The sequence below is a fragment of the Aphelocoma coerulescens genome, chromosome 1, assembly GCF_041296385.1.
Source record: "Aphelocoma coerulescens isolate FSJ_1873_10779 chromosome 1, UR_Acoe_1.0, whole genome shotgun sequence".
NCBI lineage: Eukaryota > Metazoa > Chordata > Aves > Passeriformes > Corvidae > Aphelocoma > Aphelocoma coerulescens.
This window is the reverse complement of record NC_091013.1, coordinates 100528462-100549770: the sequence shown is the minus strand read 5'-3', so window position 1 is coordinate 100549770 and position 21309 is coordinate 100528462. Positions and strand designations below refer to the sequence as shown.

At 37.0% G+C, this 21309-nt stretch overlaps 1 protein-coding gene across 3 annotated transcripts in view; it reads right to left on the bottom strand.

Moving 5' to 3' along the window:
* Positions 1 to 21309, bottom strand: part of STXBP5L (syntaxin binding protein 5L) — a 191711-nt gene that overhangs the window by 27944 nt on the left and 142458 nt on the right. For 2 of the 3 annotated variants that reach the window (XM_069021293.1, XM_069021288.1), the window contains exon 19: positions 14434 to 14499. In XM_069021293.1, coding sequence (XP_068877394.1) covers positions 14434 to 14499 — 66 coding nt within the window. Of the gene's footprint in view, positions 1 to 14433; positions 14500 to 20661; positions 20734 to 21309 lie in introns of all 3 variants that reach the window. The other variant, XM_069021303.1, reaches the window with a different exon arrangement.

The window sequence follows — 21309 nt, the reverse complement described above, 5'->3', positions numbered from 1 at the left end:
CCCAGGGTGCCTCCACAGAATAACCCAACAGAAATGGCTGCTATGCTTTGTGCAATAAACAGGAAAACACAAGACAGAAAACTTGACTGAATTCTGAAACATAAGCATGAAACGTGATAAATCCTGAGCTGTACAGGAAGACAACACTGCAAAATGCAAGCAGAGTGGATGGACCACAAGACCACCTAGATACCAACAAATTGTCCTGAGCCCCTTAGTGTAGCATTGCACCTGCATTTTCAACATGGAAAAAAATGACATGAATTCTCTGGTTTTAAAAATGAAAAATTCTTCAAAGAAGTTGAACCTGAAACATTTTTTCAATTTGAACATGACAAAAACAAAGCATTACATATATGAGCTAGAGACTTTGTACACAAAACCCCACCTTTCCATCTGAAATGAAGGAACAAAATGTAAGAGAATTACTACAAATGTGTTTAACCGGATTCTTCCAGAGAATCTTTCTATGATTTTTCCAAAAATCACTGTTTTTAAATAGAGTCAAGGATGCCTGAAATAATTGAGCTAGCACAGCTCCACAGGTGCTAACAAATAAATAATCTGCTTGCAAATACTCAATGGAAAAAGACACAGACATGGTCAAAAAAGGAATTCAGTATAATTAAGCTTACATATAATTTTTATGCAGCAATCAATTACAGAAAAAATTTTCCAAACTTGTTAATATTATGCATTGTAGATTTTTGACAGGTTTCATACCAGGTTATTGTAATAAACAAACAGGCTAGTAATTATCATTCTTCTTTTAATGCTTGTAATAAATAAACAAACAAGTAGTAATTCATTCTTGGTTTAATGCTGTAAAACCTAATTTTATAGTTGATAAGGTGTGATTTAGAGTTCTTACTTATTTTTCTTTGATGTCAAAATAATTATACATGGAAAATTTATTTTCTAAATATTCTTCTGCTTTTACACACAGGTCAGTTACTAAGATTTTGGATGTTGCTTTAGGTCCAAACAAGGTGATAGAACCATCTGTCCTGTGTTTGAGTATTTGCCTGCAGATCAGAGTCTGTGTGAGAGCTCAGATCAGATCCAAGTTACTTACTACAGAGCACCTCTGGGTCCAGGCAGGTCTGGTAAATCAATCTATGCAGACCCCCAGGATTTGACTGCTGGAAAGTGTTACAGCCTGAGAGGTGGACAGAGAGCACATGCCATGTATGTGTTTGCAGTGCTTGAAAGGAGTGGACAATGACTTACCTTTGTGGTCCTCAGTAAGGAACTCTTCTCGAAGTAAAACCAAAGAACTTGGAAACAGTGAATATCTGGTATACTGGAGCCTATCAGTTGTACCACCAACTCTTAAATGTACAATGATCTTTACTGCTGCTTTTGTTTTTCCAGCTACCAAATTTCACTGCTTTTTCTTTGTGATGACACTTAACTGTATTATAACAATCATTTTAGTTAGAGTGTTTTTTGTATAGTTTAAGGCACTTACCTTTCCTTTTAACTACTTTTTTGTAAAGTTCCCAAGTAGATCAGTTTGTTGTTTTGTTGGGGTTTTTTTTGTTTTCTTTCTTATCTGGAAGCATTAGAAGTTAGAACACAGGCCCTTTCTGCATTTGAAATACAATCACAGAGCACATGTGTATTCTACTATAATAATTGAATTATCCTGCTGATCAGCTCCTGTTGCGTCTTCTTTTAATTCTGGTTATTTGGACTGGAAGAGTGCTAATATATCCATTAGATATTTAGGTTCCCTTTTAAAAATGTTTGACCATAAACTTAATGAAGGAAGAAGCTGGTGCTGTCATACACCTGACCTTCAGAAGATTAAGAGACTTTTGTCTAGTAGGGTCCTTGATATAGAATATCAAAATCCAAGCCTCAGGATGTGAAATAGCTGAAAGGCTAGAGGTTTAAAACCATTTCTGTAAAAGTGGAAGACTTTACTCCAACTCACAATGTTTTGCACCTTCATAGTAATCAAACTTGAAGCAGAAAAGACAAAGCTTATCCTCCACCAACTCAGCAAGAGCATAACCAGCAGCTTGAGGGGTGAAATCCTGCCCCTGTATTTGGCACTTGCCAGACTGCAGATCAAGCACTGTGAGACTTGATGGGACACTGCCCTGACTTACCTGTGTAGCCTGACCCACTTTGAGCAGGATGGGGGTCTAAACAACCTTTAGAGGTCCCCTCCAACCTTGATTGATCCTGTGATTCTACCTAGAGGCAGAGTGCAGATGATTCCTCAACTCAGAATGATATTTTCAGACTGAGAAGGGGACAGAAAGCTACTCTACTCTTCTGGAAGGAGATATACACGAGACAGTCCCTAAAATCCTTATCATGCAAAAATACAAGTGACTTTCCATGTATCTTGCCAAGCAATTAAAGAAAATCATGGGTACAGCTGGATGTCTGAATTTCCTTTTCTACAAATGTCATACCAAGGAGGAAAGCAACTAATATAATTTCAAAATTTCTGAAATGTTCTTTAGCCTTGTAAACTGAATTATAGATCCAGACCCTCAAAAATCAATACAGAATGCTCCAATTACAATCTACCAGTTTGTCCAATGCAGTAGTAAGCAAAACCAGATTAAAAGCTTCAAAATTTTATGAGTGCCTAATGTCTGCTGTAAATACTTTGAAAAAAATAAAGCAAGAATTGCTGGAACACAACTGCTCATCCTTAAAATGGAAATGAGGTTTCATTTATTTGGATACTGTTTTATAAGCTTGGGAGCATCCAGGAAGGGATGCTTCCCTGTCACTGAAATAAAAAGGCATCAAAAGGTGGATATTTTCATATCATAATTCTATTACAATATACATAAATCAAACTGATTCCACAAACCTCACACAAAATGAACTACAGAACTATTAACCACAGGTCCTTCATCTGATCCTTACAGTTATGTTTAATGAACCCAACTTTCAGAATTAAAGTTTTTGGGCCTCTGCATTAGAACATGTTTCTCAAACCCCCGAAAAAAATGAGCTCATGTGGTAATTTCCCTAGTTTTTCACTGCTGTGTAAAATGGAAGACATTAACTTGACTTGGCAAAGAACTCAGTCACTGCTTGTAAGTATCTGCAGAAAGCATAGGAAAATACATTAAAATTTTGACGATCACAGCTTAGCAAGAAGAAACAAAAGATGTCTATTTATATTTGCATTTTCTTTTGTTCTTTCACTAATATAGTCTAGGTGATAGCATAATTCCTTCCAGTCAAACCATCTGCTCAAAGTAATTCTAAAAAAGTCAGCAGTTACTGACTCTTCCCCCTTCTTTAGTTAGAGCTTCTGTCTGGCTCCCTGTGATCAGCAGGAAACTTTGAAAGCCTTTAGTGAAATGAGCAGAAATATTTCCTAAAAGAAAAATACAAGCTGATGTTTGAAGTGGCTAGTCAAGCAAGGTTAGAAAACTCTCATACCAAAGCAGTTCTATGTGTCTGGATATATCCCAGACTCACCACCAGATTAAGCAAAATTAGGATTATCACCATAATTCATTTCTGTGAAACACTGCAAGGAAATGCAGATGATCTTTTCAGAAGACTTTGGGAAACATTAACAGGTTTAAAAATAAAGATACTATCATTCAGAGCTGCTTCCAAAGGGTAATAGGGAAGCTGTACAGTCTATGCAGCAGCATTGCCACATCTTCCTTCTGGCCAACTCAAATAAACATTGGGTTACTGTGACCTGCAGTAGCTAAAACTATCAAGAAGTTTCAGTGTGCACCCGCATGTGCCACATCACTCATTTCTGTGTGGAGATACAACACCTACAGGTGACAGGTGCTTCAGCAAGGAGAGATAATAATCACCACATCAAAATAAAAAGAAGCTGAGATCAATTTTATCAGTCATTATAAAGACCAAAGTGGAGTCCCAAAGTACCTTTAGGCCACGAAAATCCTGCCAAGGTTTAACAAGAACACCCTGAGTCATCAGATCACACATTATTCCCCTAAATGATAGCAAACTACTCCCCAAGCAATTTTCAGTACTGGCAACACCTCCACCTGAAATAGATTTAACTTCTACTTAACCTCTACTATTTACAATTCAAAGCAAAGTGAAAGCAAGGACATTCAACGAGTCAGATCATAGGAAGGGAGCAGAACTGCCAAATGCTAATGTATGTCCCAATTAGCTGCAGTCGGTGCTGAGAGTGGGCGATGGATCAGCACTCTCTAAAAAGCCACGAGCCAGAGCCAATGGGATGCATGGGCCATATTTTATCATTTCAAAGTGGTGACCTGAATATCTTTACAAGAAGTGTGGGCCAAAAACTATTGTTAGTCCCTGAATATTCAAACTATGGGTACAATCTCAGGCAACAGCCCAACAGTGCATAAATAATATCCAAGAGCTCTGACAGTGTAGCCAGGACATTTTGCAGCAGAAGGAAATGAAATGCAGTCATAGCCTTTTCCAGGAACTCTCTTTTAAATGTAGCTCTTTATACTGAGAAAGAGAGGCTTCTCCCAGCCTGTTGTAAACTAAGCAATCTATAATTCAGCACAGTTTTAATGGCTAGAATAATTATCAGGAATATTTTGCCCTTCTAAGACAGTCATGAATGAGAGCTGAAAGTTTGGGGATTTTTTTCCTCCATTTATTTTTCTCTTTTCTAAACCTCCCTCTGTTGTTGATTATCCATGAGTATCTGCCAGTTTATACATTGAATGCTGCTTCCACATGCTTCATCCTTAGCTCTTGGTAATCTGAGCACCAGATACCTGATTGCTGAAGCACTAACAACAAACAGGATCCTTTCATGACATCTGATCACACCTGTCAATGCTTATGAAGCTTTTAGAATTAATGGCATTCCACCAGTTTCTCTAAGATGTTGAACTAAACCTTCTTAGGCTTATTTTAGTTTATATTTAGCTTGTTCTACCCTATTAAAAAAATAATGAATACAAGCAAATGAAGGAATGGTACAAACATGACTACTGTGAAATAAAAACTACAGGCAAGATTACGCATTCCATTCATCTTCTAAGTTCCTTACATATGTCATCTATTTAAAATGGATCGTCATGCTTCCTGCCTTCTTAGGTCGAGTTTGTTTAACTTTTGGAGCTTTTTACCCTGCTCCCCAGTCCTTGGGGTTTTCTGAGGATTTTTTTGTGTTTGTTTGGGATTTAAAAAATACAAATCTATCTGCAACTTGTCAATATATTCTAGGCAAAGTTTACAATATTGTCCTGCTCCCAACATGATTACAGGAAAGCGGATGATAAGGTAGCTTTTTCTCTGATATGCAACATTTTATATTACATAATGAAGCTCTCAACAATTCTAGTTACAATGATACGCTTCTTTCTTTTCTAAAAACCTCTAAATCCAGTCTTTTGTACATTAAGTTTTTCTTGTGCTATGCATCAGGATTTTAAGCTATTTCACAGTATGTGTCCTTCAAGACAATGTATTTTTAATAATAATAACAACAAAAAGAAGTTTGATCTGTAGAATACAGCTTAGCCTTAGGTCCTATCCTACAGCTAAGTATTCATCTTCCCTCTTAATAGCTGCCCATTATTTTAGTGATAAATATTAATTTTACAGGTCTATAGCTGCCTACTTCTTCCACCTTTCTGGAGTATTAGGAATATTACAATTGTTCACTCCAAATTTTTTTAGGCGTATTCCTACATTCCTAGTTTCTCAAACATCATTGTTTAATGGAGTAAATTATTTCAACTGAATTACTTCATACACTGAAACCCGCACAATTTGGATTGAATTTTCCAATGATTTTTCAACATTTATTTACTTAATATTTTCTAGGAGAAATTGACAGTTTTCCAAGTTCCTCAGTCATTTATAATGTGAAAGATATATTTACAGCCCTGACTTTTGCCTTGGGGAGCAAGTGCTACATTGGTTAATAGGTGCACACAATTCCCAGGGACAGAAATTAAGTTCAGCTGTGTTATCCAAGGATGTGATCCAAATTTAATTTTTATCTCTAATGGGACACACTAAGGCATGAGGCATGGCTACATGGCTTTTTCAGTCATCTTACACGAGAAACTTCCCAAGAGACCAAAACTAGAAAGAACTCCTTGAGACTGAGAATATTTATCACTGAGAACAGTGATAAGAATTTTCTGTGCAAACCACACATTCCAACAAAATACCAGGAGCAATACCCCTTTACGTGGACACAGTGTTGCATGAACTGTTCCAAACAGTTTTAGGCTATTCAAGATACAGAATTTTCATTTTCGGTTTTTTGAGGTGAAATTTGTTCTCGCACTATGCACTTCCACTGAAACACCAAAGGACAACTGAGAAAAAAGATTACAGCAAACTATGTATTTAACAGTTGGCTGAGGTAAGTCTCAAGGAGAGGACTGAGACAAATGAGTGATTTCCAATCTGACTTCTCAGACGTTCAAGGACACCATAAAATACAGATGTTCAATTCTCTTATCACTCTTGTGGCACAACTTGTACACCAAATAAAGAAAATAGACCAGCGCATGCATTGGGTATTATAGGCAGAGTTCACCAACAACTAGCTTGTAAAAACTTCTGGAGCTTTTTCAGAATAAAATATTACACGCTGTGTAGTGACTGGCAATATATGTCTACATGAAATAAATGAATATTAAACAAGCAAAATGCTGAGAGCTGCCAACAGAACTGTATGGGTTAATAGGTGGTTTTTAGAAAGCCTTTTCAGACAAAGCCTCTGAGGTTATTGTGTTATCTCATGAATCAGTCAGTAAAATGTTTTGCCAATGAATGTAAGGAAGTTTAAAGCTGTTGGCTTTTGCCTACCGTACCAAGATCAGTCTTAAGATCTGTTGGCAGACTTAACTTTCTTGATCCTTTAACTGAAACAACAGAAAAAGGAGAAAGGCAGTTGTTAATAAGTAAGAAAGAAAAAAGAGTGAGGGAAAACAACATGCCATCTTCTGGTTAAAACCATGTTGCAAATTTGTAGCACTTTTAATCAGCATATAAAGGCAGAATTGTGGTTTAAATATTTTCATTCACACCATTCAGCAAAATAAATGCAATTGTACAAAGAAGAAGTGGAAAAAAACCCACTACTCCAGCTGTCAAGGAGTGAATGGTGTTTTACACAGCTTTGGCTGTGTGCTGCAATATCTTACCTTGTGGTGACAGGAATGATAAAAAGAAACCACAAATGAGGTTAAGGCAAATATTGCAAATGCTGGCTATGCAGCGTATCACAAATATTTAAACACCTGCAAATCAATTTAATAAGAGGGTGCAATGAAATTATGAGATCTAATGACATCATACCTCAAGATACCATTTGAAAAAGAGGGCATATTGTACAGGTTACAGAGACAGGACATACTGTTGTAATATTATGGAAAGGAAGACAGATTGCACAGAAACGAAATACAGCAGCTTCAGGACATAATGTGGTGTTATCTAATCATCAAAATATTGCACTCAATTTAGTCAAGGTTTAATTATTTGTTGTGCTCCAATTATGCAAGAAAATGGTAATTTTGCTTCTGTTCAAAAATGTTTTCATTTCCTCATGCACGAGCACATTTTCAAACGAACACCAGAGAACTGAAATGAAGCATGTCTTGTAGCAGTCAAAATGGCATTAAATTTATCAGAAGAATGCCTTAAGAAATCTTTTATTAATTATTCAGAAGACTTAATTTCCAATTTGGCTATTTCATTTTTTATTCATTATTTTTTTCACATGGTTTTCTGGCTTTTACCCCTTACCCATGCTGCCTGTTACTAGAAGAGAACAATCAAATACTTGTAAGCTAACTATTATACTTCTAAAGAAAGTCCCACATGATAAGTACCACAGTGACAGGAACATATGAATAAGGAACAAATAAGGACCAAATTCTTTGTAATTTGTATTTAGTAAGCTTTTAGGTCAGAAGGATGCCCAGAACAGACACTAGCTCACAAAATCCCTTAAAACATTTCTGCTGTATTCTTTTGCAAAGTCTGCAATGTGGCAGAATTAAATATCAGCCAGCACCTATGTTAGATGTTTTTCTCTTCAGGGATGAGTAGGGGAACCCATGAGGCTCTTGAGCAGTATTCTGCTTTCAGTAGAAGCAGCACAGTCCTCCCAGTAACCCATCTGTAGACATCACACTTTAACTCAGGATATGGTGAAGAGATCTCTCCAGATCAGCCTGGCATCAAAAATACACACCCCCAACACTACCACATAAAAATTCTCTAATTTGGGTAACAAGTGTTAGGCACCGGTGTCCATTTTAGGCACTCACACAAAGGGCAGTTTGATTTTCAGAACAGCCTTTAAAAACCATTCCATTTATCTGAGCAGCTGTCAAATACTCTTTCAGACTGTGAATGGGAGGATGCTGCTCCAGAAAATCAGTGCTCTGCTATAAAGAAGCATCACACGTGATATAATCTCCTTTTGGGGGAAGGACAACATCTGGCCTAACTAGCCCTCTAAAAAAGGATAAGCAATTCACAAGAAAAACTGTAGGACACTTTACTAACAGACTAGGATTTAGAAGAGAATATTTCAGAGCTATAAAAACTAGCTACATTTAACACCAAAGAGCTTCATTAGTGCTGTCATCAGGCAGGCTTTGAGCTCTGAAAATTGGTAGTCTAACCTCTTCTATTTCTAGGTTACAGGTGTTTGTGTACAGCAGGAATTATGTATCTTGTGTTGTGTGCCACAGCTGGTTCCCAAATTGTGATACACGTCTGAACTGCAAGAAATAGCTCCCAGCTATTTTTGTGCAAGCTCATACAGCACATGCAAAGTTTGGATTTTCTGTTTCCTCTGGAGTCTACACAAGCTTGGTTTGGGAGCTGCCACAGCTGTCACATGACAATTGCACACTCTTCACATGGCAATCACATGGCTGGACACTGATGCACTAGGACACAGCACAGATCAGTTGACAGACCACATACTTGAGGGTAAAAACAACAGAAGAAGCTGGTTGCTTTCATGCTTTACTGTGATTAAAGCTGTCTAAATTAATTTTTTAAACTGACTTTTAACTATTAATAATATCCACATTCTGATCAGTTTATGTAACCTATTTTAAGTACCTAAATCATGCATGATTTACTCTCTTTACATTTATTATAAAGGAGGATCGCACATGTAAGCCTATCTTGCTGACAAAGAGCTTTTGAAAACCAGTTTAATTTGAGAATGGAGTATAAAGGCTCAAGAGGCCAGCAGAGTTGTCTGCTATCATTATTTGTTTATATTCACACTGGAGACAGCCAGCAGAAATTGTGATGCTACAGCATAAGGCAAGACAGCCCCTACCCAAAAGAGCTTAAAAGTGTTAAGAGTCAAATTATTCAACTGTGGGATGAGAAAGAGTTACTAGGTACAGTCTAGCAGCCAGCTAAGCTGAGCACACAGGTCTTCTGACCTGACAGTATCCTGCTCCACAGCCATATGGTTCCTATCAGTCTTTCAAGGAAAACACCAAGGCACAACCAACAGACAAACGTGCGCTCGCAGCTCTCGCATTCGGCGCCGAGTTTCCCTCAGCTGTTACAGCAACCCTGTAGTCACAGATTTTCATATTGCTCAATAGGAAGGTGACTTCACACAGGTCTTTTTCTACTAAGGAGCTTCTGCCTGACTAACACCCTGAAATACCAGTCCCAGTCACTGCCTAAAAGCCCCCTTGAACCCTGAGCCATGCACCATTGGCTGCACAAGGGCCCAAACCCAGGTCCCCAGCTCACAGTGCTCCCTGTTCCTTGCTAATCCCTACACACATGTTCCTTCTCAAGAACTTAAGCACAAATTCACCTGTTCAGAAACTCCCTTGCTTATGGGAAATAATAATAAAATGCACCTTGTATCCACACTGCTGAAGCTAATCTCCAATTATGGTCTTCTGACTAGTTAACATTCCTTTTAGTTTAATATAGGTAAGTAGAAATGGTTATGCTAAGTAGAAATGGTTATGCAGTGTCATCAGAAAGTAAGTTTCAAAATAAATGACATTCCATGTTTTACAGACATATAAAATGTTTTGAAACGTTTACTTTCTAAGTTGTTTTCCAGAAGAAAATAATTTTCAAATGGAGTCAAATCTCTTCAGCTACTCTGAAGTTACCCATAATTTAAAAATGAGAATGACTGTTAAGAAATTTAGTAATATTTTTGAAAGAAAGCTATTTAAAAAACACTTTGCATAGGGAAGTGGGAGTTTGCCATGGCACAGGCCTAATCCCAGCAGCTTTAACCAGTGAAAGGAATAAGGATAGCAGCACTTGGAAATGATAGTACATATAAAAACTTGTAATCTTGCCATTAGGGACCTGTCCCAAAGCTCATGGGAATCAGTTGTGGAAATCTTTACACAGCCTTCTCTAAGCTTCAAAGTCTTAAAAGCATTTTGGATGCAAGCCCCCAATATGAAGGTGATTTCTTAAGAAAAAAACACAAATCCATTTTCATTTTAAAACAAATATTCAATAAGTCACTCTCTTATACACAGACTGAAGAAATTCTTCTTTCCTTCTGGTCTTTGAAAGGAATCTAAACTGTCCAATTGCATCTCACACAACAAATGAGCTATCAAAGTTGTATTTGCCTGTGCTCACAGTGTATTCCCATCTATACACTTCAATATAAAACTCCATATAAATGTTTGAAACAGTAATGGACATACGTAATTATATATATGTTACATACTATATTCCTAAGAGTCCCTCAATAAGTTTACCTAATGAGATGATAAAAATAAAGGCAAAATGTACTGGAATGGCTACTGTTCTGTAATACATTACACAGTAATTAACTCAAGCATTTGATATAGCACCACTTCCATGACGAGTGCTTTAGAGCTACTGAGCTCTCGTATGCCACGACAGAATTGAAGTACCACAAAGCCCTCCTGACCCCCAAACCATAAACAAAAATGAAAACACAGTTTGAAAGAACGTGGCATGCAGGAGTAAGAATAAGATATTCTGAGGCTTTTGGTTTTAAGCCACCAAATACCATGATATGGCATGCCTTGCTGCATTACTGTTCTCATGAGACATGTTTTATATAGGTAAGTGTTTGTGGTTTTTTAAAGTTCTTTTGTTCCTCAATTTTTACCAGTGTTATTCCATACATATTACTACATCCAGCATACATTTACAGTGGAAATTGCCATCTCTCAGATATTCAAAAATAAACAGACTCTTTCAAATGGCTTTATTAACTTATTTTCCTTTCTAATGTTGGAAGTGCATCACTATCATGTTTAAATGTTAGTTTAATGAAACAAGGTACCAGTGGTTAAGGAAGATTATTCCTCTCCTCTGCCTACGACTCTTGAAAGGCAAGGTTGGTATTTCTTCACTTGCTGCTATCCTCTGTATGGCACTGTGCATTTCAGAAAACTTTTAATCAAATGGTTTAATTTTATGTTCTATTCTAAATGGTGTTCAGAACTGGAATCTGATTTTTCAATTACATCATCTGCAAAGTCATGTTTTAGTAAGTAGTACAGGAGGAACATCTGAGAAGACAGTCTTGTGAAACAAGTTAAATATTACTTAATGAAGAAGTAGGATTTGTACTGAATTACGTACCAGCCCTGCATGTGAAATAAGGAGTACTCTTCAGCCCTGAGTCTCTTGCTCAGTGCTCCAACACTCATATCAATGATAGAACACACAGATCCCTAATTCTGTTTTGAGGCAGGGAGAAGTGAAACAACAAAGCTGAATTACTGAGTTGACCTAGGCTATCTCTGCAGAAGTTTAGTCAGAGGTTAGAACATTGACAAGCACTAGGATGTTACAGGCAAAATGAATTTTTCATGGAAACAGAGATAGTTCAAGCAGTCTAAGAAATGTTCAGCATTAGACCAAGAAATGGGGAGGCAGGAGATTTTTCAAGTCCTCCAAGAAGCCTTTGCCAACACTGTTCTTATAGCCTGATTGGAATGGAAATCTGACTAAGCTGCTAAAGGCGATCTTAGATGTAGAACTTCTCATGTCTACATTAGCAATTAGCGTGCTGCAGGGATTCTTCCTAGGCATTGTCTTGGGAGTCTCAAAGCATGCACGTGAGCACAGCAATGTTGTTCCTCAAAGCATTGCCCTTTTGATGGAGCTAAGCATGAAGATGCTCACCACTGTGCCATCATGAGTACAGTGTTTGCCATCTAGACTCGTGTCCTCCAGCAGTTTGCACTTTGCTTGTGTATTAAGCACACTCAGGCCCAGTACCTGGCATGAACGTCCCTGCTGGGTGAAGAACTGATGTTGACGTGCTCTGGCAACCAGAATGAATTGCCACAAGTCAAACTCCATTCTGTCTCTGTGACCTTATGTAGCCATACCCAGCAGGCCCTCCTCCACTGGGCAGCAACTTGAATCACTTCACCCAGCAGTTCAAGTGTTCTTCCTGTTTTTGCTAAATTTCTGAAGGATCAAGTCTTGGTCTGTTTTCAGCAGAGGAATGTGGTCACTGGTTTTGCAAACACATAGATCACAGGGCTCTTACAGAACACAGCAAACTTTCATTGTGGAGCTTGTGTGCCATGGACTTCAAACAGATAAAGGCAAGACTGGAAGTAGAAGGATCCTGCCTGACAAATTCCTAAGTATGTAGCTGTGCTCTGTGAGCAAGAAACATCAGTCAGTGAGAAGGCTGGTGTCAGTGTTAAGGTTGTGCTGGTAAGCACAGGATTAGTTCCACTCCCAAGTTTTGGAGGGTGCAGTTTTGATGTCACTTATTCCAGCTGGCTAGGTTGGATTCTGCCCCATTTTACAGCAGGTATGCAGGAGCAATATTAATTGTATTTTGCATTAATTTATAAAAATAATTAATATCAGTCACAGTAGGAGAAACTTCTTGTTTAAAATGCAGTTCTAATAATAGTTACTTCCTACAAAACTGCACCTGATTTCACATTTAAAAAATATAAATATAGCTTGGAAAACAACATGAAAGTGCTAAAATAGGAAAGATCCATAAATATGCTATGCTTTCCCTGCTGCATAGCTCCAAAACAGAAAAAAGCAGAATAAATTTTGGAGCAAATAATCTTAGATTTATCTAAGAGAGCTATTTTTGAGCACCAGCAGAATGAAAAACTGAAGTTAACTGCAGAAAAAGTAAAGTGTTATAGGAGACACTCATCATTATAAAACTAAGAATATGCACATATGGTTACCAAGTCAGTCATCTCTTAGCTTTTACTGAAAAGGAAAGGTTTTAGCTCATTTCTGAAGAGAAAAGGGAAAAGTTGAATCCCAGTGAGCCACACAATAAATAATCTAATTATAACTGAGCTATCAAATGTTTTAGTTTAAAGCCTGTATCATGAGTTTCTGAGGCCCTGCTCAAGTGTTTGAGCTCCTAGTTTTATACCAATATTATTAGAGCCTATTTCACTTTGATATTTCCACATCTACAGATTTTGGGTTGCAAACAGTACAAGGAAATACATATTTTGAAGCAGATGTTTTGTTTTAGTTCTTGGTATGTCAGAGAAACACTTTTATTAGTTTCTGCTTTTTATAAATTACTAATTAGTGGCCTCCATTCAAGATTAACGTATCCTCTTATTATGACATGGAATACATGAAACAATAACAGGGAATTTGAACAGCATACTTGTGGGAATTTGTTACCATAACTAAGGGGGAAAAACTATCTATCTATACTTACCAAACTACAAGGGAAAGAAATGTGATATGCATACCACAAGCCAAATGAATGTATCACAGCTACACCTCCTTATTTTCCGTAACATTTAAAAGTCAGCTACTAGAAAACAGCTCTTAGCAACAATCTTTAAGACAGTGAACTCACACTAAAGAGATCAATGTAGACTTGGCACTTGCAGAAAAAGTCTCTAGGAATGAGATGAATTGCACCTTCTGAAGGACTATGGGCAAAATGGGAAACATCTATAAATTTTTGTGTGGCCAAGATTTCCCTGCCAGGTCACAGCTGGCTGATAAGCAAATATTTTTATTTGAGGTTCTGCTTTCATTGCAAATCACATAACTTAGGCACTGGTAGGTTCTAATGGTTAAAATTTACCATCTCCATATTGCTGTTTTTCAAATACATTCTCCATGTACACATTTGCATGATATATACATACAGAATTATAAGGACTCCCTGCTGTAAAAAAAACTTAGAAAGTCTTTTAAGAAAACAGAGAAACAAGCTTCTTATAGGAGGTTATAGGAATATACCTGCATGATCCTGTTACTTCAAATGTTTTCATACTGTTCACTTCAAGATGCACCACGTACATTTAAGTTTTCCTTAAGGAAACAGACTTAGGATTTTACTGTGCTATGTAATAAGCACTTCTCCAGTAATTTCTTCTCTTTGGAACTATGCACTTCGCTTCTTAGGGATTAATGAAACACAGTGATGCATGACATGAATGGCTTATACAGACTGCAGGAAGAGAAGCCAATCACCTTTACCTGAAGTGGGAGACTTGCAACGCTCTAGCTCCAGGGAAACTGGACTGTCACTGAGTTCAGTCAGGCCTGAAAAAACGGAGTTAAAGAGTTAAGTTACAATCTAACAGGGCATGCTTCAACTTTCTTGGTCGATGATATTCTGCACTTTAAAGTCAATTTGGAGAAAGGAATGGTGTGAAATGAGAGGGAAATAATCTATTTCAGATAAGTGCAGTTATCAGGCTGTCACTGCAGCAATTTAGGCTTGGTTAAAAAAAAAATTAAAAAAATCACACCTCTTGTTAACTCAAATTTGTTTTCCAAGTGCCTCGGGATAGAAAAGAGTGACTGTACCTAACAAAAGAAAACAAGTAAGTATAGTTTAAAATTTAAAAGTCTGTGATATGACTCAATCTCATTCATCCCTGTCAAACTGATGTGGAAACAACTCTGTGCTTTCAACTGCTGCACAACGCAGGGAGGAAATCTTAAAAGAGAGAAGAAAGAAATAAAATTACCGCTACTGTGAAATATTAGAACTTTCACATGAACTCACACAAGAGAGGTCATTTTAAAGGACACAGAAGGATTGATAATGCTGGCTGAGTACCACACAGAATTTTTTGACTAAATACTTCTTCATACATGGTTTAGAAATATTTGTGAGGAACTTCATCTACATGGAAGGCAGCACCAAGGAAAGCAGTCCTAGTCTATACTGCATAAACTTGTTCCTGTGTGCAAACTAAGATCCATCTTAGGTCAAATGTATAAATTCAAACATGGCTTTTGGCATGGTAGGGAGGGAAAGTCTGAGCTCATGCTATCCTTTACCAACTGTTGAGTGGGTGAGCTGGCATGACCACACCTATTCAAATGTATCCTTTGTATGCATCCTGTAATGCCTTTGGCTAACCCTTGTTTTCAGGAGCTCTGACACCCCATGCCATGGGCTACGTGGGACTGACTGGCAGCCTTGCCCAGACATTCACGTGCCAGCAAGGTGGACTCACAGCACTCAGGTCAGAGCCCACAGTAAGGTGTACACTACTGTCATACTGATACTGTATTTACACACACTCTGTTTCTGCTGCATCCTGAGAACCAAACATCCTACAAGAACCTTTCAGTATGCTTTAAAAGGGCACCACGGCTCCTGTAAGATTACATGCTATAATTTTTGTTGATTCTAGACTCTCAAGCCCAGAGACCCTCACCACTAAAATTCATATACACTCTTGTTTTGAAAAATTCTGCTACCACCCAGTCACCAGTGCTGCTCTCTTAGCATTAACACCAGAGGAATCTTAATGTAGGTACTGACAACTTTATTACAATGTAATTCTGAACTGCTAAAAGAACTGGGGAGTATCCAGAGCCCCAGCCAGCAGAACAAAAAAAGCTCCTAACACTTATGAAGATGCAGGAGCACAAGAATAATCCTGAGAGCCCTCTGGAAAACCAGCAGTATTAATTTAGTCTGTTAAATCAGTATTAACAACATACTTGCTCCTGACTTTAAAAACAAGAACTGCCAAACTAGATACTATTGTTGAAAACCAAAAATTTTATTATTTTGAAAAACGCACTTGAATCTTTAACTTAGAATCTGTGGTAAAATTTTATATTTCAATCAATTGTGAGTTCAGTCACTTTTAATGTTATGAGAATATTCAGAAATGCTAATCATTTAGGGAGCCTCTCTAGTACAGCTTTCTTATAGCAAATCTTGATTCTGCTTGAACCCAAGGTTTCTCTACATACCTAGAGTTTTGGGACAGAATTGATTTTTGCTGTAGAACTCTCTGGAAGGTGCAGTGGGAGCAATTTTGGTACATTTGCATAGCATCAGAGGCCTTGGATAAATAAAATACTATACTGTTTCTTTTGTAAATGCATTATTTGAGATATTAAAGTATTAACACCTTGGCTATGATGTTCTAAACACTGTATAATTAATACTGGTGTTGGATACAATATCGAATCCCAGGTCAGATTTTGCTTCTAAGTAGTTTGGAGATTTTTTTTAATATGGAGTTCATAGAAACAGTATTACATCTCAATACAAATTATGGTGCTATGGACTTAAGTGGGAAAAACACCAAACTGCACCACCCAAGAGCAACTGCCGTAGGAAGACCACAACTTCCTCATGTTTGGCACACTTTTGCAACATAAGACATCAAAGATACATTTCATGTTATGGTATTAAAGAATGCTGAACATGTGAACTTCTCTACAACCCTTGACTTGCTGTCAAGCCACCGTCACCCCCAGCAATGACCACCTACAGATGCTTTTAAAGAAGAAGTGTAATATATCCCCACGTGAAATGTAAGTGGTACCATGTACCCTGCACAAGAGCATTGGCTTAATCTCACTTAGATTTGCTTAAGCACTTCCACTTGCAGATTTTCTCCTGCCATAAATCTTTCTTTCTTTGAAATATTATAATGAGTTCTGCTCATTACGCACCCATTTATCCAAAGTCTCTTTTAATCTTGCTAAATTCTAAATTCTGAAGATGTTGTAAGGCAATGAATTGTTCAATCACCATTCACTGAAAAGGATAAACACAAATCCATCACTTTTTATGTGTTACCTTTGATTCCACTAAATGTTTCCCTTTGAGATAAGAAAGGGAGCTCTCAAGCTTTTCCTTGTACTACTGCTCATTTTTTACTGTCATTTCCTTTTTAAGGAAATCAAACTAAATATTTTCAATAATTTACCATGTATAAATATTTCCATGGACCTCAGCTTCCCTCAAATGTCTGAGAAACTACAACAGCTACTGAAGCTAGATTAAAAAAATATTTTCACTTTCCATTTTCAAGTTCTGTGGGCAGTCTGTGCCCAAGATATTTTAGCTATTTTTAGCTCCCCAAAACCACCACCCCAGCAAATTTTGAGCCCCCCTAGAGCAAGAGGAACATAGCAGTAAAAACAAAAGCAAAAACCTGAGACTGGCAATGTGAATAACCACCTGAGAGAAGAAATACCCATGACATTATAAAGAAATTGTCTTTGATCTGAGAAAATCATAAACATGTGTAAATAGTGCAAGATGTAAGTACATCACATAAGGCATTAAAACAGTTTTAAAGACATATCCTATGGATACTTTTCTAAGTTTACTGTGATTTTCATTTCCTCTTTACTAAAGGATTAAAACCCATACTGTCTGCTATGAGGTAACAACTTTAATGAACTCATAATTTAAAATTATGCTTGAAATTTGAAATTTCTATCTGTATATTTGAATTATTCAGACTGATCATTTACTCTAAAGCACCCAAAGCCATCACATCTTTGCCTATAAATAAATTATAAATAAATTATCATAAACATTCACAAGCCAATAAAATAAGTAAGCTCAGTGTTATCTTAATCCATCTTCACACTGAATTACCATACTATGTTTTCTTTATGTTTATATATCTATATATATATATCTATGCATGCATTCTTTGGAAATTAGTTAGTTCAGAATATAGCAGTTGACTTAAAACTCAACCTATATTAGCTTCTTAGGTGTGACTTAAAGTGTTGAATACTGATATACAGTGACTCACAGCAAAGACTTTTCTGTGTCCTCCTGTCAGACCAAGGGTACTTTTGCTCACCCCCTCTCAAGGGACTGGCCTGAAGGAGGAACAAACACTTCTCACTGAAAAGTCTTCATTATGAAAATTATTTTGCCATGTATCAACATCCTTTGGAGTTGACAACACTTTGGATGCTTCATAAAGACTATTTTCTTGTTCTACCAACAGATGGTATGAATTTCTAGTAGGAGATGCAAATTCCTTTCGCATCATTTTGGTATTTTTATATTCTGCTGCAGACATTACCCCTCTAGATGCAGAAAATGTACTTGTTTTAATATTTGAATGCATGTTACCCAAAATCAGGTAATAACATGAACGACTTGATTTCAATTGAAGAAGAAAACCAAACAACAACCAACCAACCACATATGGACGTCCCAGACTGAAATATCAACACTTTGTTTCTCTGACCCAGTATTTGAAGAGATTATTTTGTTTAAACATGGCAATAATTAAATATATATATCCCTAATGATTCATAAATACACATCTCTAACATGGATTTCTTCCATCCATGTTAAGAGTCGCAATCCTGTCTTTCTAAAATCTACTCAGGAGTGTCCAAATATGAGCTTAAAATCGCCAAGATGAACTCTGCTTTTTTTCGGTGCTAAAGTCTCCTTTTTACTACACCAACAGAGCTATCAGCATCACTGTCTTCTCTGACACTCTAATCCATAATATTGGTTACATCTTTGAATATCACATTTTAACTCTCATACTCAGGCTGGATACTAAATTGCATTGTCTCTTCCTGCAAATCACCTCTGAAATGACCAACAAAAATCTAACTATCTTGCTCATTGATAATCTCTTCTTTGGCTTCAGTGCCTACAAGTCCTATTCTCTCAAACTGATGCACATGAAATTATCTTCCTGGTTCATCACAATCAAATCAACTACTCATATATCTTCCCATTAGCTTCTCATTGATACAACCCTTAAAGCTTTAGACCTAATGCTTATGTTATCACATGACTGTTCCTACTTTTGTCATAATAATATCAGCTTTGACTGCACAATTTCCAAAAATAATTTACTTTTCCCGTCATCATCCCTTATGAGAGAAGATAAACTTGTAAGCAAAATCCAAAATCCTCTTTTAATACCTCACTTAAACTTCATCTCTCAGTTAAGAGATATAAGAAAGCACAACTTGAGAATGACTTAGCAAGATATTTTCAGTCTATGACAGATTCTGGTCCTGTTCTTGATCTTACTGCTTGGTGCATCTTTCAGATCACACAATATATATGCCTGTGTAAGTATCAAATGACAAAAGCAAGAACCAAATAATTTTTGTGGAAAGAAATCAAGCTGTTCATGATCTTGCCTAAAACTCAAGACTCATACCTCATAGGAAGATTTCGCAGACTTTTCCAGCTCTGGGGATGAAGATGGAAACAAGATAATACATTTTCAGCTATGAAAGACTCTATGGTCTATGTTTGTAATTCTGAATGAAAACACTGGTAATTTTCAGGCTTAGAATTTATTAATTTTTTAGAGGGGGAAAAAAACCCCAAACCATTGACTGCTGTCTGTCTCTCAGGTTCTCTGTTACAGACTTGAGATTGGCAAGACCAGACTAACAGACTTTAAGATATCATACACCAAACCTTTTTATGGACTGCTGTATTTGTAACTGGACTAATCTTTTAACTAAACAGACCATCTTTTACGAGCTATTATGAAATAAAGTCATAGAAATCAGCCTAGAGGGATGGAACAGAATGTGTTGTGCAAGTGTACGATTGTATTTCAATAGCTACATAACTGTATTTATGAGAGATGATAGAACAACTGCCACTCCTTTATCTTGCCTATACTGAATATTTAACATAAAATTGCCTATCCCTTTGTTCTGTGAAAAGTACTTTAAAAAGAGGCATCCTAGAGACCTAATTACATATAAGCACTGCAGTTAATTAAGATACATATGGCTCATCTCTTGAACAGTCATTTTTGAAAAATTAATTATAGCTTTGTTCACTGCATTCTGCAGTGATGAATGCTAATATTTAAATTTCATATCAGTATAACTCAAAATTTAAAGATATTAAAAACATTAATTTTCATAGCCCTCTTTGATGTATGTATTTTTATGCCCACTTTACATTCCCCATCAAAGATCAGAGGCACGGGATGGTTCCCCAAAGCCAAATATTTAAGTACCAAACCGAGATTAAAATTTTAAATTTCACAGCATCCAATCCAAGGGGTACTCTTTTAAGCCACACTGTTCTTCTGATAAAAGGGAAGAATTGATTGATAACTACAGATAGTGCCACTGCAAAACAAGAAATGCTTCATACTAGTAAATGTACATAGAAACGAATATAAAACCAAAGAAAGATACTGTCACCAAGAACATAGAAATGTTGAAATATAATTTCTAAGGCCCAATCTGCCCCATATAACATTGAGGTTTTCTCTTTGATTCTTTTTAAAGAAAAGAATTTCTATATAATAAAGGTAATTGTCAAAAATAAGCATGGTTGACATCACAAAATGTAATAAGTTTGCATGCATGCTGAATGTGTTTTAAAAAACACATTACAAAGCACAAACACATGGGTTTAAGTCAGGCATAGTCCAATCATGATAAAGCTTTTTGCCTAACCTTTATAGAACTTACTCTGATAGGAAGTACGGATCCGTTTCGTTAAATCTGGATAAAAGTTAGACAGGCCACGCATGCAAAAGTTGTCTTTGGAACATGCCAGTACACCAGCATCAGCAGCAGGCAGAGGAAAGAGAGAAAAAACAGTCTAAAGTGAAAGGAACTGATATCATAACCAGCATCTAGAACAGCCAAGGTGAAGAAATTTCAGCAGATGCTTACCTTCCAATTGGGACACATAACAAGAAAAATAATCAAAAAAGTAAAGGATGTGGGATGGATGGTGAGAAAGCAGCTGAGGCTTTTTTAGATGCATAGTTTCTATGAGCAATCTAGAAGTGTGCAATCCTTCTTAGTGGTCATTTATCCCCAGTGGGCTCCATTTTGGCAGCACTGGATAGCTGGAATGATGCCTTAAAAGATTGGCCCAGACCGCCACTGACAGAGAAAAACCCTCTGTGATGCAGTGCTGATAACAGCTTTTTCTACATGAGCAATCCTCCACCTTTTGTACAGGGTTCTGCAGCATGTTGTTTGTGGCTAGCTGCTCACATTTCTCAGGGAGCTGCTGTGAAGCTGCCTGAAACCAGACAGAAAAGCCGAAGGTAACTTGAAGCTGCTTGTCTCTTCTCTCCTCAGCTGTGCCAAATTTACATATTTAAC